This window comes from Zootoca vivipara, chromosome 6 (assembly GCF_965207765.1).
Source record: "Zootoca vivipara chromosome 6, rZooViv2.hap1.1, whole genome shotgun sequence".
Lineage (NCBI taxonomy): Eukaryota > Metazoa > Chordata > Lepidosauria > Squamata > Lacertidae > Zootoca > Zootoca vivipara.
The window spans coordinates 21322920-21339323 of NC_142589.1; the positions used below are offsets into that span (position 1 = coordinate 21322920).

At 45.6% G+C, this 16404-nt stretch overlaps 1 protein-coding gene across 21 annotated transcripts in view; it reads left to right on the plus strand.

Moving 5' to 3' along the window:
- The window catches only part of FHAD1 (forkhead associated phosphopeptide binding domain 1), a 35762-nt gene extending 20378 nt beyond the window's left edge, over positions 1-15384 (plus strand). For 12 of the 21 annotated variants that reach the window (XM_088671741.1, XM_088671742.1, XM_088671743.1 and 9 more), the window contains 13 exons: positions 617-706; positions 1217-1442; positions 2032-2113; positions 2530-2636; positions 3981-4140; positions 5299-5431; positions 8870-9005; positions 10016-10137; positions 10493-10588; positions 11464-11684; positions 12499-12664; positions 14329-14400; positions 15024-15384. In XM_088671741.1, the coding sequence (XP_088527867.1) occupies positions 617-706; positions 1217-1442; positions 2032-2113; positions 2530-2636; positions 3981-4140; positions 5299-5431; positions 8870-9005; positions 10016-10137; positions 10493-10588; positions 11464-11684; positions 12499-12664; positions 14329-14400; positions 15024-15119 (1707 nt within the window). In that variant the 3' untranslated portion in view covers positions 15120-15384. The other 9 variants (XR_015950472.1, XR_015950475.1, XR_015950476.1 and 6 more) reach the window with 5 other exon arrangements.
- Positions 15385-16404: the final 1020 nt, after the last annotated feature.

Sequence of the window (16404 nt, forward strand, 5' to 3'; positions counted from 1 at the left end):
TATGGTCTGTGTTCCCCTCTCCACTAGAATGAGCATTATGGTTTGGATGTGGCTTCTGATCCTCATTTGCAGGGCAAGCACAAGTAATCCGGATGTCTGAGACAGTACATCTCAAAGGGAGTCAGATCACAGAGGAGGAGGAGGAGGTGGTGGTGGTGAGGAGGAGGAGGAGGAGGAGGAGGAGGAGGAGGAGGAGGAGGAGGAGGGAGGCAAACTGGGCTCTTGTCTAGGATGCTGGCAGCCCAGATTCTAGTCCCTACTTGGCCATAAAGCTCACTTGGGTGACGATGGACGAGTCACTGTCTCTCAACCTTTCCTGCCTTCCAGGGCTCTTTGTGAGGCTGCAGTGGAGAACTAGATATGCTACATTGAGTAAAAGGCGGGATATAAATGCAAAACACCAGTTAGTAAGCTTTGAAGCATGTTCTCCTTCCCCACCCTGCCATTCTCATCTGAAGTTCTCTAATCCAGACTCTTCCTGGTGTCTGATTTCCTGCAGCACAGCTATTGACAAGTTAAACTCTGGTCTGCCAGACTTTTAGCTAAGACAAACCACACTCCATTCTCTGAAGCCTGGGTTCTGTCTTCTCACTTCTTGATAATATGTTCATTACAGGTAATTGAACTTAAAACAAAATCAGAAGAAGCTCTAAATGCCAAGATAAGGAAGGCTCTGGAGAGCCTAGAAGAGGCTAAGGGGAGAAAGGTAACTGGTGACAGAAGACTGCAAGCAATTCTGCTTGAGGGTTCAGCAGCTAGAAACTCCTAGCCCCAGATTTGGCCCTTTGAGGAATGACAGCTGCTCCCACGTTTTCAACTTGGAGGTGAAAGACAGCAGCTGCTGGAATGGGAGATTTGTGAAAGGCCATTTTGGAGGGTTGGAGATTAAGGTCTGGGCTTATCCACCTCCCACATCTCAAAGCACGTCTCTGAGATAAACCAGTTACTGATTTAAATGCTGTATTAAGAAAGTTTTCTAATTCAAGTGAATCTTAATCTCCTCCTCCCAACTGCCCCCAAATTTGTTAAGAGTAACACGCCCTGGGAACAATGAAACTGATGAAGGACAAGATGTAAATTGAACACTACCGGTAAACATGAAGGTTTGCTGGTTTGATTTTTCTCCTAGCCCCCTTGGCAATGGCTTTATCTGAAAAAGTCACCCACGTGCTGAGCAAAATGAATGAGTTCTGTTTGGGGGTTTGTTTGTTTTTAGACAGTGGCAGAAGAGAAGCTAAGCGTCTGGGAGAAACGCATGAAGAGCATTGAGAATGAGAATGAGATGCAGAAGCGTAAACATCAGGAGGAGATAACAGAATATAAAGAACAGATCAAGCAACACTCAAAGACAATAGTGGACTTGGAAAACAAATTTGTGGAAGCTGTCCAGAAGCTGAAGGTGGAAAACGAAGAAAAGGCAAAGCTTCAGAAGCAAATAGAAGGTCAGCAGAGAAAACAGAGAATGCTCTTGTCTGGTGCCCTTGGCATATCCTGTCATACTTGGGGCTAGTTCATGCCAACAAACTATACTGAAGTTTTCTTAAATAACCTACTGATTGATTAACTCAAGGGGTGACTTCTTTTCTTAAATCAAAATGTTTTAATCAGTTACTCTAACTGAGTAAACAATTAAATGTTGATTTAAATCAGCCTTTTCTAAGCTAGTGACCTCCAGATGTTTTGGACTATGACTCTCTTTACCCCCTGCAAACACGGGGATGATGGGAGTTGTAGTCCGAAAAACGATCCTGAGAGTATCTACCATTTTAGGGACAGCTAATCAATCTCAATAGTTTACTGATCAAAAGCCTTTTGTTGGTCTCCAGACCAATTTAAATGTTCTCTTAATGCTTTCAATTTCCTTTTTAAAATGTTTTAAATAGTTTTTTATTTTGTTTTTAATGGTATGGTTTTATTACTCTGCTGTTTGCCATTCTCTTCTTGAGAAGTCATCAGGATAATAATCCAGATGTGAAACCTTACATTTCTCACAATATTTTTATATTTTTGGGTGTCTTTCTTTTTCCTCAGACATGCAGAGGGAATCTTGCAAGTTGTTGCCAGCTCCTCCACCAGAGGTTCCTTGCCCGGAAGCGTCCAATGTTTTCCTGAAGTAAGTCACTAAATTTCCTGTCTGCTTCCTATTGCTGCTTTCTATAGCATAATTACTCAAAAGCTGTGAGAAAAGGAAGTCTTGGAAATAGCAATATATGTTTGTGAGAATTCTAAATAGGGGTAATGAGTCATATTTCCAAAGTGCATTATAGTATTTTGAGGCTTGTCTAATCAGTCTCCCATTCTGGTGGCATAACTTGACAGTATGCTAATGAGCCACTTTGATGAAAGCCAACTGCATTTGTACCCCCCAAATACGTATTGACTTCCATCAAAACGAGGGATTTTTTTTCATAATCTTTCTCATGATAGACTTAAAAGGTTTTTAAAATAATCAAATAAAGAATGAACATCTCAAGCTGCGTTATTCAAACTGAATTTTTTGCTTCTTCATTTTTGTTTCACAAACTTCAGGGAAGGATTAGCAGCTGCAAAGCATGAAATCGGGTCCAACCAGGCTGTCATTTCAGAGTTAAAGAAGGAACTCTCAGAAGCCAGAGCCAGGGTGTCTGATGTGATTGGTTTGTGAAATGGCATCACGTAACTTAATATGTTTTGACCACCTTCCCTCTATAAAACCTTAAATCACCTATCTGCAGCCTGGAGCCTATTAGATGTTTTCCAGCTACAACTCCCAGCTGGCCGGAGCTGATGGGAGTTATAGTCTAAAACACCTGGATGGCACCAGGAATGCTCTGTCCATACTTCTGTGGGAGCAAGGCCTTCAGAATTCAGCCAGACATAGGATTTCACTGCTAAGAACTGAAAAACTGGAATACTTTAATAGAAAAGACAGAGGGTCAGTTCAATCAGAGACTGAATTTTTGCTTGCTCATACAAAGAAAGGGACTGCTGGGAAAGTGTCTTCCTTTGTCTGGGCTGCAGCAAATACATATATAAAATGTGTGCCAGTTTTTATGGTGCATGATGGCCCTGTTGCTGTTTAATTATGCTTTGCTTTTACTTTGTTGACAAGCGTGCATAGGTGCCTACAGTTTGGAAAGTGTTTGAGAAGAGGGAGTTCCATATTTATAGAGTTGGGGTGAGCAACCTGTGACTCTCTGGAAACTGTTGGACTCCAACTCCCATCAGTCCTTGAGCTTTGGCCATGCAGCTTTGGCCTGATGGGAGTTGGAGTTCACCAACATCTGGAGAGCCACAGCTTGCCCACCTCTGTGGTAGAGCCAACACTGTAAATGGCTCTAGGATCCTTTGCTGTGCTAATGCGACACAAAGATTCTTTTAAAGAAGATCTTTCTTCATTGAACAAATGCCCCTATGGAGACCAAGTTTCTAATATCCAAAGTTTGGTTAGAAGAAAATGGGAGCACCTATCAGCTCACACAACCCTTCCTCCTCCCTTATCATGCACAGAGCTTCCTTTTTCTTCCTTTTTGTTGGTGTTTCATCTACACCAATGTTAATCCAGTTCACACTAGAATGTGTGCATCCCCAGTTGTAAACCCCAGTTTGAAACTAACCATGGTTAGTGTTAAAATTGCTGCAGGTGTAACATTGCACAAAGCTAGCACAAAAAAGCAGAGAGAAGGTAAACAGTCGCATGTACCAGAGGAAAGAGAAAATTAAAAGTATTGTGGGAGCCCTCAATGCAATCCCCCCTCTTCTGAGTCAGAGCTAGGAAGTGAAGCCCTCTTAGGTGTATCAGGCCAAGTTACTGAAAGTTTGGTCATAGTTCATCATCCCTGTCTTTCCTGTTCCTGGGTGTGTGTGTCTGCATCAGGAATGGCAAACCTCTGGCCCTCCAGATGTTGGGCCTCCAACTTCTATCAGCCCCAGCCAGCATGTAAATCTATAGGATCTGCAGCTAAGATAGCCCAAATCCACTCCGAACTGTCTTTGTGCAGGAGAACTCAGTGAAAAACAGAAGATGGAGCTAGAGCAGAAACGGCGTCTTGTCCTCAGCCAAGCCCACAAACTCAACCAGCTTCGAGAGAAACTCTTTGAGATGTCCAAGCTTGTGGACCAGAAAGATGCAGACTTCAAAGCACAAAGCGAAGAATTAAGGTAGGGGGGTTGTTTGTATCACACTTTTCATCCAAGGAGCTCAAGGCAACGTTCATGTTTCCCTCCCAGACTTGCCCTCACAACAACCCTATGAGGTTGGTTCGGCTGAGAGATAGTGACTAGCCCAGGGCCGCCCAGCAAGTTTTGTGGCAGAGTATTTGAACCCATGTCTCCTCAATCCCAGCCTGATTACTCTTAGCATAATTATTATTATTATTATTATTATTATTATTATTATTATTTATACCCTGTCCTCCCCAGTCAAAACCGGGCTCAGGGCGGTTAACACCAATAAAATTACAATAAGATATAAAAGAAAAGAAACAATTAATTAAAATACAGATTAAAATACAATATTAAAATTTAAAAAGCAGTCTCATTTTAAGTAGTCCATAAATCCAAACCATGAGAGAGGAAAACACAGGGGTCAGACTGAATCCAACCCAAAGGCCAGGCGGAACAGCTCTGTCTTGCAGGCCCTGCGGAAAGATGACAAATCCCGCAGGGCCCTGGTCTCCTGTGAGAAAGCGTTCCACCAAGTTGGGGCCAATACTGAAAAGGCCCTGGCCCTGGTTGAGGCCAATCTAGCCACTTTATGGCTCGGGATTTCCAGAATATTGTTGTTTGTGGACCTTAAGGTCCTCCGCGGGGCATACCAGGAGAGGCGGTCCTGTAGGTACGAGGGTCCTAAGCCGCATAGGGCTTTAAAGGTCTATGACAGACTGATCTCTAGTGTGGGGCCATTGCTGTGAGTGCAGGGGCGGGGGGCGGGGCGGGGAGTCTCCCTTGGATGGGCTGCACTAAATACAGCTGCACCAGAACCATGTGTTTTTAAAACTCTTTCCTGGTGATGGTGGTAGCTCTGGGAGTACAGATGGAAGGTATCAGTTGTAGCCCCATGATATCTCAATTTAAAAAAGTGGAGTCAGAAGGATTGGAAAAGCCTATAGAAAGCTGGTCCCAGACCCAGTAGATGTTGTTGGGCTTGTTCAGCCAGTAGGTTGACTCTGCTGCTTCCTCCTAATCTCTGTTGTTCAGTAGATGCTTGCTAACATCAGCCTTTGGTGTACCCTTTGGTCTCCATCACCCATCATTCTCCTTTAGCAACAACTTCTCCTCCTCCTTCCCCCCTTCCTCCTCTTCCTTTTTGGATTACAGGAACATCAGAGGGAAGCTGCAGGAGGTGGCGACAGAGATGAAGGAAAAGGCAGGTGAGCCCAAGAAAATTGCACAGCACAAGAGCGTGCAGACGAGGTCCTCCTCCCCGGACGAAGTCCCCACAAGCAAGAAGGCAAGTGGCACTCAAAACAGGGAACACTGCAGAGCACTCTGGCATTACTGGTGGTGACCTCTTGCACGTGGTATTTGCCTTCGGAGCAGTGCGCTGGGAACATGGAAGCAGAAGACTTGGGCTTCCAAATCCCTGTCAACCAGATTGACAGTGGTGAGCTGTAAAATGGGGGTAATAAGATGGCTCAGCTTGCAGGGTCATTGTAAAGAACACAGGGAGTTCTGTATGCAGAGTCAGATTATGAGTCCAAGTAGTATTGTCTGCATCAGCAGTGGAGAACCTCCAACCCACAGGGCTAATGGCCATCTATTCTACCCTGACACTATATATTTAATGTCAGGTGCCGGGCAGCTATAAGGCAGAGCTGGTCTACACTCACCAGTGCTCAAAAGTTTGAGATAGGGGTCTTTTCTAGCCCAAATTTGGGATGCCGGGGATTGAACTTGGTCAGGAATCTTGTCTTGAAACAGCCACATGGCTGATTGGTTCCAGCTGCTCATCTCTGTACCTGCAAGACAAAGGTGGAGGACTCTTTTTGGCCCAAAGGTGAATTCATTTGTGGGCAGGTTTTCAGGGGCTACTTGTCAGAGGGGAGGGATGTGGCTTGGGAAGAGGGTGGCATGACTTGGCCCCTGGGGCTGAGGTTCCCCACCCTTGTGTCACAACAGCACGCCGGTCAGTAATCACACAGTTCAAAGTTGGAGTAAACTCTTTATTAGCAAACACATGATCGCCACAGACATGGTTGAGTATCAGGCCTAATGAGCACAGCAGCTCATTCTCTGTGGTCTTCCTCTATGAAAATCAGTCCCCTCCTCTCCAGGGCTTTTCCAGGGAACCAGAGACTGTGCTTGCATGCAGACACAGACCCCTCCACCCTTTTCATGCCCCTTCTGGTTCTGGGAGACCCGGGGAGAGGGGAGCTTGCCATAGCAGAAGGGGGAGACCCCCATGGCTCTTCTCCAGCATGACTCACCTCTGCCTCTTGGCCTCCCTCCTTCCATTTTCCTGCTTCAGCTTCTGCCTCTGATTCTGGACTTTTCTCTGCCACAAACTTTCTAGGCTCACTGTTATCTCTGTTATCTCTTCAGTCTATTCTAGGCTCACTGTTATCCCTGTTATCTCTTCAGCTTGCAACACCTCTTCCCAATTTTCTCCCTCTGAACCACTCATCATCGTGCCACCACCAATCCCCAGGCTCGGGAGTCTTTTTCCCTTGGGGTTTCCCAGCTGGTTCCTCTCATAATTCCTCTGCGTCCAACCAGCCCATGACACCTTGCTCCAAAAGAATTGTGCCTGTTGGAAGCAAACAAAATGACTGAAGATGCCCTTTATGTTAAATTGCTCTAAAGCTGTTGAATGAGTCAGCATTGCCAAAATGTCATTTTGTGCCTGTTAACGATCCATTGTAACCTAGAAAAATGACAGCGCACCCAGAGTCTGACTAAGTGAGACCCTGCTTATCTCACCAAGCGATGATCATAACGATGAGCATTCACATAACCTCATTAATATTCTCATTAATATTCAAGGAAGGGAGGCAGCCTGTTTGGAATGCCACAGGCTGCATGTGCGGTCCCTGGCACCTCAAAGTTGGGCTAGAAAATGCTTCTATCTGAAGTCTTTTAGTGTTGTTGCCAGTCAGTGTAGACCAACTCTCTCTTTTCCCTGCATTATATATGGTGTAAGGTGCAGAGCAAATGGGCACGTCTTGGCCAAATTGGGGGCCTAATTAGACCCACGGACTGGAGGTTCTCCTCCGCTGGTGCAGACAGTACTACCTGCACCCATGATCTGACTCTACCTGCAGCAGCTTCCTGCATTCCCTATGATGATCCTGCAAGCTGAGCCATCTTATCCCCATTTTGCAGACGGAACTGTTGAAACTGAATGCTAGTGGCTTGCGTACAGCCACTTAGCAAGAATTGAGATTTGAACCGGGGGGCTACCATTTGCACTGTTAACACCAGGCTGTGCCAGCTCTTACCTGTAAACTGATACCTGCTCAGGGGAGCAGATTGGTCATGTCGTAGCTTAACCACTCTCCAGAATTCATGTGGCTCTTTGCATTTGTGCAGCCTGCTGTCTTCCCATCTGGTGAAGACTCGAAACACAGAGCCTTTGCACAGTAGGCAGGTCAGCTTGCCCTTCTGCTCCAGTGATAGGAACCAGCCCTGTCTGTGCTGTTAGTACAAGTAACTGCCATTGATGCTGCAGCACCAGGGCTACAGTACAGCTGCTGTGAAGCCCAGCTGAACTGGGCAAAGAACTTCTTCATCTTGGGTAGATGGAGCAGGACCCAGAAGCCTGTTGTCCTGTCCAGGATTGTTCCCCAAGAGGAGGCAACCCCCCAGCAGCTCAAGCAACAGCACACAACTTTGCTAACATTTATCTCCTGTCCCATGTAACTTGATTCTCATTAAGTACCTATCACCCAGGCATGTTGTGATAGGTAAATGGCAAATGTTTTTATAGCGCTTTGCAAAATGTGAAGTCTTGTTAACTGCTAAGTGTGATTGTAATTGCTCATTAGAGTTGGAAAGGCAGCTTGTGGGAGAAAGTAAAAAGGGACGTGCTCAGGCATTCCCATTTTATGTCACAAATACTTGCACAAGTGCACACAAAGCAGGGTGGTCTTACAGTCCTAGGTCCTCTGCAAATAACTGTTTTATCCACCCTAAGGAAAGCCACGAGCGAATTTTCAAAGTCTTTTCCGGTCCATATGTAGCAGCAACTAATTAGCTGCGTCTGCTAAGCAATTTGGACAAGAATAGTTTCTTTTCATTGGGGGATTAAGGTGGACTTTGGGGTTTCTTACTCTGATTTTTTTAAAAGGACAGAGAAATATATATATATTAATTTAATTATTTCATTACTATAATTTCTGTATACAAAACATCTTATAAACTATTTCCATCTGTATACTCAAATTCTGAACACTTAAAAAACTACATACCTATAAAATTGATAATATTCCTCTGCTTTGTTAAAAAATTCGGAATTTTTTCAAAAAAAATTTTTGATAAAAAACAAATGGGCTCTCAGAAGATCTAATAGGAGAGCAAAGGATTTGTTTAAGGGAGAAAAAAAATGTGTGTGCATGCAGAGTGGAGGGAGGGGGGAATTGCAGAGATAAGAGAAAAACAGGAACCAAGCTTAGCTGATGTTGTAAAATCAAGATGGTGCCCTGAGGTTGCTGTCAGTCTCTGTTCCCTGTATTGTGAGCTGGAACATTGCCAAGGCATTTTGTTGCAAGAGAGCTACTTCCCCATTTTTTAAAAGTGGAACTCTTTGAGGATAACCTTCTTCCCCTTTTCATATAGCGCCTTTTGTATTTTCTGCATAGAGGAATCCACATGGAAGCAAATTGCCCAGAGGGGGCCCTTATCACCTTGTTGCCTCAGAAGAGAATTATTAACCTGAGCCTGTTTCCTTCAGGTATCATCCGTGAGCCTGGCTGATCTGGGAGCAAGATGCAAAGGCTCCAGACATGAGGAAATCATCAGTCGCCAGAAAGGTGCCCTGGCTGAGCTGCGGCAAAGAGTCAGAATGCTAGAAAAGGGTCACCCATTAGGTGAGTGCTACATTTAACGGAATGCTTGCAGGCAGTGATTTGCGCAGTTAGCTTTTGCAAGTTGTGGGATGAATTTGGGTACCTGAGAAACAGCAGTAAGAAATCAAGCGTTGCTATAAGGCTTCTCTTCTGCAAGCACCTGCACAGGTCTAGCGTAAAACACACACATGGTCACAAGTAGCTTTTTAGCAGAGCTACTACATGCCTTTAAATTCAGGTACAAATGCTCAAAAGGGCTACGTTGCACCTCCCTCCCTCATAAAAAAAAAGTTGCTCACGAGGAGTCCTTCATAGCGTTGCAACACCTGCCTTGCTCTGTGGGCTCTTGCATGGGCCCAGAATAGACATCACCACATCCTTGTGTCAGAAACTTCTATAGCAGAGGTGGGGATCCTCAGACCCAGGAGCCAAATGTGGCCCCCAAGCCTCTATCTGGCCCTTGGGGTGCTCCCCAGCCACACCCCTTCTCCCCAAGCTATGCCCCTCACCAGTATTTTTGCCTGGTGGGACTGAGTCTTTGAAGTCTGATAATGCTCCTTGCTTGCCCGGGTGGAGAACAGAGAGAACAGTGCAAAGGTCTGCAGAACTTCAGAGGTAAAAAATTCACATTTGTTGCTCCACCCCCTTCAGCCTCTGGCTCCACCCACCACTGGCACGTGGCCCTCAGACTCCTTGGCCCGTTCTGTGAATTAATAGAGAGCAATTTAATGAATTGTCAGTGTGTGTGTGTGTGTGTGTGTGTGTGTGTAAAGGATTAAACACCTGCTCACCACTTCTCCAGTTGAATTTTGAGTTTCATGTGAGATAGAAAGTGTCTAGTCCAGATCACCAAGTGAGCTTCGCAGCTGAGCAGAGATTTGAACCTGGGCCTGTCCTGCCCTAGTCCCAAGCACTCCACCCCATAGTCTTCATCCTCTGTCCCTGGAATCTTTCTTCCTGTGCAAAACTTGTTTAATGTGAGTTTAAAGTAAAACAGGAAGTGGCACAGTACGACGACTTCTCTTTCTCAGGTTTTGAAGAGAGAATTGGAGAGCCACTTAGAGTGCTTAAAAAAGGCCCAGCTGAGAAGGGAGATGAAAGAACAGAGAAGGAGCAGGTGACAACCCTGTTGACAGCAGCGGATGCTAATCAGGTAAACTGAACAATGCACGGTATCCTGGTGATGCTTTCTTTAGAAAACGTGTCATGAAAGGAAGGAAGGAAGAATATTTGTCAACGTCTTTTTGGCCGTAGCTCCCACCTCTAATCTATTCTGAATATTTCAGAATACATTATTTTACATTGGGAAGAACTGACAGTAAGAACTGTTTGACAGTGGAAGGGGCTCCCTCAGAAGGTGGTGGACTCTCCTTCCTTGGAGGTTTTCAAACAGAGGGTGGATCGATCATCTGTTATGGATTCTTTAGGTGTGATTCCTGCATTGCAGGCGGTTGGAGTCTCTTCCACAGCGCTACAATGCTATGATTCTATTTTCTTTACTCTCCCAGCTTCAAAGCAGTGTTTCCAGAACAGATCCCAACTTGACCATAGAGAGGACTGCGAAGCTGGAAATGGCCGACGCTTTAGACCTCAGTGAGAACATGGTATGAAAATGAAGAATATGTTAAAGTACTTTGGGGTGGGTGGGCGCTTACATCAGCGATGGTGTCAGGTTTGAGCCTGCCCATCAGCAAGTGCCCTCACGTACCCACCCCATCCCCTGCCTTTAGCAGGCTTACCCTGCAATGGTGGCAAGACTGCCAGCAGGCAGCTGCATTGCAATCTGCCGGACGTGGCTGTGAGCAACCCAAAAGTTAAAAATATCTCTCGCAATGCCCAGATCCATCCTCTACCACCAGATGTGCCCATGGCTTGGGTACAGATGGGCATGCCCTTCCAGGGCAGATTGGCTTCAGCAACTTCCTAAAGATGCCAGAAGCTGACACTGACCTTCGTTTGCATCAGGGCTGAGAAACGTCATACTTGGGGGGGGGGGGCAAATGTGCCCCTCCAGGCTTCTCTTACCTGAACTCTTGCCGGCCACCTCCGCTTCCCTCCTCTGGCTCAAGTGTGTTTGCCTGGGTGGACTATACAGGGAAATGTATGTAGGGTCGGCTGTGTGTAGAAACCTCTGACATAACAAGGGTAAGAGTCATACCTGTGGCTGCACCCAGTTCTGCCTCTGGCCCTACCCATCACTGACATGTGGCCCCCAGAAGGTTACCCATGAGGGAATATGGCCCTCAGTCTGAAAAAGGTACCCTGCCGCTGGTTTACATGGCTACATATGATCATAGCCCTCCTATGGATTACAGGGGGGTGAATCAGGAACACGAGTGGGTTGCTCGCTTAGCTCTGCAGCTTCAGTGGTAACGCAAAATGAAAACCTCCACTTGATTTCAGAGTGGGGGTTCTTTTTCCAGCTTGGGGAAAGCTTGCCATTCTCACCAATAGTTTGCTCCCTGCTCTTTCCCTCCAGTACCTCAGCCTCATCCAGGATCTCGCCAACCTGGTCAACGTCAAAGAGCTGACGGGGATGCAGACGGTGAAACATCTTCCTTATGATGAGAGGGAGAAGCTCGGGGTGCGACGGCAGAAGGACCTTGGGCTGCTCTTCGACAAAATCAGGAAGCTCAAGGATCGCCTCGAGAGGAAAGAGTCGCTGCTGAAAGAGTACGAAAGGGATGTTGGGCAGTCCAGGTACAAAGGTGACGCGCGCACAAGCTGTCTTTTGGCCACCTTTTTCAAAGAGCCTTTTGTATTGCTTTATGTCCCGCCTTTTTCCTCGATGGACTCAAGTCAGCTTACAGATAAAATAAGAACAGCTAAAAACATTGGGGAGAGGGAGACCAGTCATTCAAAAACAACTAAGCATTAATAGAATTAAAACTCTCTCTCTCTCTCTCTCTCTCTCTCTCTATATATATATATATATACAGTATATGAAATATCTATTTAAAAAATAGAGATGATTGCAATAAAAATGGCATGGCACCAGCCCTTTAATTAAGGAAATACTCTTAATTAACTCAGTCTGTGTCTGTATTGGATTTGAAATTATTTTTATATATGTTTTTATTCATTTTTTATTAATGATTTAATCATGTTTCTGTTAATTATGAACTATTTCATGGAAAGGAATTCAGAAACAAAATGAAATAGATAAGGATAAATTTGTCATGATTGAAGCTCATTCCATTTATTATGAGGGGTGGTGGCATGTGTTCATTTTTTCTGGGTGTTTCTTTACCATCCACTCAGCGGTGTCCTCAGTGCAGTTAAATATAGCCCCATGCCTGAACATTGACTGTAGGCAAGTAAAGAGTGCCTGTAGGTGACCAAAGCAGGAGTGCTTTTGGGAATTCCAAGCACTGGTTACTAAGTTATTGTTGAGTAGTAACTTCTAATGACTTGCAGATTTCACTTATTGTCAGCTTCAGGGTGATGTTTCCCATTTTAAAATGTGGTTTGCAACGCACCAACTTCCAGCTACCCTGTCTGTCTCATCGCACAGGACAAACAAGCACACTCTGCAAGCCTGCCAGTCTGAGCTGGCCAAATTGGGTGACAAGATCTACCGAGAAGCTGAAGAGAAGGCTTTGCTGAAAGAAGCTCTGGAGAGGACTAAATTGCAGCTGACTCAGGAGAAGAAGCTGAACAGGGCTCTCAGACAGCATAAGGTAGGTAACAGAGTTCCACAGCACCACTGGCAAACCTCTGCACAGCTACACAGCCGGTGTGAAGGCCGTTTAGCAACCTCTGCACTTGGGCAGGTTTTGTTTGACAGCATCTTCCAGGCTGCTGCTGTGTTTGTATCTTGCTCACCCCTTGGGGAGGAGAACTGGCTGAGCAATGGGGGGGGTGCCACCCCTTTTGGGCCAAATCTTGAAGGGTCACCATCATCCCAGGGGGAGAATCCAGCTCAGCTTCATTCGTGGAGCGAAAGGAGAACAGGATGCAGTCAATTGGGGGTAGGAGGCAGGATGCAGAAAGGACAAAGAAAGTCTTTTCCACATAGCGAATCGGGGTTGTTTGAGCCAAATCAAATAGGGGCTCTTCCTTGTGTTAGACCCCTGCCCAGTCTGTAGACCACCTGCCCACCAAGCAAGACTATGCCAGCTAAGGCCACTATGCAACAGGTTGTCTTACCATTCAGCAGCGCACTGTAGGATATAGGAAGCTATTGTATGCCAAATCATATTATGGGTGCACCTAGTTCTGTATTGTCTGCCATGGCTGGCAGCAGCTGTCCATAGTGTCAGACAGGGCTCTGTCCTAGCCCTACCTGAAAATGTCAGGGATTGATCTTGGGACCTTCTGCATGTATAGCACTCTGCTACAATCTGCCCCTTCTACACTAGCTGTTTCAGCTGCAATTACTACCCATCTTTCACACACTTTTTGCAGAAAATTCATATAACGCCATCACCAATATGTTGCATTCTGTGTTTCTCTCCTGATCTGTGATGACCACCCTCCTTTTAAAATGCAACTGCAGCGCCAGTTGACTGGGAAAGTGCTGCTGAGGGCCTTCAGGACTCCTGTTCCTCTAATTAGAAACTTCCCTCTTTCAGCTTCGCCCCCTGTAATTGCTTCCTGTTCAGCACTAGTTGCTGCTTAATTAAGGCGCTCCCGTTCCCTGGAACTTATTTTCTTCATGCTGTCAAACTTGCTAATTGGGGGGAACTGAGTAAGTAACAACGCGAGTACCAGGAAGTGAGTAATTTAAGTTGCAGGGAATCTTTGCAGAATGGAACTTACTTGTGAGCGATCATGATAGAAGCATCCTGTCCACCAGGATAGACATTTCCAGATCTAATGGCGCTAGCTTAAGTGCCATTTTTGTTCCAGGTTTAGCTTGACTGCTGAAAAGCAACACTGCCACAGCATTGAGGAGACCTTAGTATAGAAGCAGCCTTTCTCTTTCTGCATTTCTGTAGGATGAACAGGCTTGAAGGCATCACTTAGGAGCAAGGAAGGAGAAAATCTTGGAGAAACCCATAGTCACATGCCATCGAGTTCTGTCCTCATCCCCGATGCTAGAGATGGAGTATTGTTAGGGCATCTCTCTGTCTCTCACTAAAGGCAGCAGGTTGCTGGGGCTTGACTTGCAAACTGAGTTACAGTAGGTGACAATTATATACACAAGTGCACATTCCTAATTGCTTTAGGCTGCAATTCTTCACTTACTTACATCCCTGCCAGTTTAACTGAAAACACAGAGACTTATTCCAGGGCATTCAACCAACACAGCTCGGAGAAAAGCGACGACTGCATTGTGTCTTAGCTCTGTTGCTTTGCCAAATAAAGATTTGCCATTTGTTCCCTGCTATTTCCACCCTAGAATCAGTTAGAGGAGAAGAAGAGTGAGATTTCGTCGTGTTACGCCTGCACTCTGAAATTCAGGGATAGGAAGGTAGGAAATTGCCCAGCCAGTGTAGTAAGAGTGCCTCTTAGCCGACAAGCCACAAATGAAGATAGTTGGATAATATAAGTGGGGAGGGGGAGGACCTGAAGAGCAGGGGTATCATTGGTGGAAATCTGCTTGCTTTTTCAGAAAGCCCTCAACTTTGTTTTGCGTGTTCTTGGCCCACCAGGCCATTTTCCCCAAACCACACCACTTGCCCCACAACTGGCGTCATATGTGATATGGGGCAGGTAGGAATGCAGCAGCAAGATCGAGCTCCTCGCACATCATCTGATAGGCAAGGATTTTGGTCCTGCTTGGTTTGGGGGTGTGAGCATGTTCCCTGGAAGGAGCCTGCTGGCACGTCCATTCCTGAGTTCATCAGATGATGGGCAGAGAGTTTAACCCTACTTGGTTTGAGTACATCCACAGGGAACTCACTGGTGCGCTGAGAGCTTGCAGAAAGCAGGACTGAAACCCTTCGAGTCACCCTTCGTGGAGAGTTCAATCCTACTAGGTTGCTCTTGCCCCCCCCCCCAAAAAAGCTGGCTTTTGACAGGCATTTGACTCGCCGTTTTTGCTAAAGTATAAATGTAGAAGCACACACATCTTCCCTTCTCTGTCTTATGCAGGCAGCAGCCCCTAAGAAACCATTCCCTGAAAAGCAGGTGGTTGCAGGGCCAGTAGCAGCCTGTAAGAAACGAGTGCACTGCAGCGCCTCTGCGTAGGAGCGATCCTGCTTGCCCAAGGAAAGCAACAGAGGAGGAGGAGGAAGATTCTGGCCAGTTCCTTGTCCAAGCTTGTAAATAGAAGATGCTGCTACAACATTGCACAAAACACCTGGTGTCTTATTATACAGATATATAGACAGTATATATATATATGTATAGACTTATTTGTACAGATGATACTCATATATGGTACATTGTATCTTGATTATGAGAAATGTATGGAGACTCAACTCAAAATTATGTATAAATTCTTAAGATCTGACACCCGTAACAGGGTTTTTTTGTGGGGGAGGGAAGAGAGATGGATTGTATCCAGTTGGTCCTACTCAAAGTAGACCCATTGATGGAGGTAGTCATGACTAACCTAGGTCCATGAATTTCAGTGCGTTACTTTTGAGTAGGACTAGGTTGGATGCAACCCTTTGTTCAATCTGGAATCCCATCTTTTGGAATCGTGGACCTGGTCCTTTTGTACATCATCATTTGACAGATTTTATTTATTTATTTATTTATGCATTGGTGGGGAGGTTGAGCTAGATGACCCCTGAGAGGTCTCTTCCAAATCTGCCTCCCATCTTAGAGGAAGGTTTGCAGGAGTATTTTGGCCAAGCATGGGAAAAGGCACAAAGTCAGACAGCAGATGACCAGGAACACAGCTAGCAAAAACAGGAGATACCAAGCACCAAGCTCACAGAGGAGCAGCTTTGAATGTTGGCCAAACGCTGATCTGGAGTCAGCTGAGAGTTTTAGTAAGTCCTGTAAAGGGAAAGTTTTTCATTCAGAGGCATCTCTACATAAAGTTGGCAAAGTCTTTTGTCCACAACCCGGAAGAGCCACAACCAGTGCTTTTTTTCTTTTTAAAAAAACATATTTAGGAGCACTCTCATTTTTACTCCAGAAAGTCACCATTTTATAGTTCAGATCAGGAAAAATAAATACAGTAAATGGACAAAAGTACAAAGATTCACAAAATGTTGAGGGGTATGCGTACCCCTGCATACCCCCAGAAAAAAAGCACTGGCCACAACCATTGTAGGCAATCCTGAGCAAGATGAATCTACAGTGTGACTTGGTATAAGGAAACTTCCCATGTTCCTAAACTTTGCAAAAGGTGGAAGGGATTAACTTCCTGTGTTCCTATGCAGGCCTGAGCCTGGTCAGTGCTTGGAGGGGAGACCGCCTGGGTACCACGATAAAAGACACGTGACATACAAAGCACATATAAAAGGTGGAACTGTGTCACTGATTACCCTTGCCTTCGCAGTTGGGGGAAGCCCAGAGA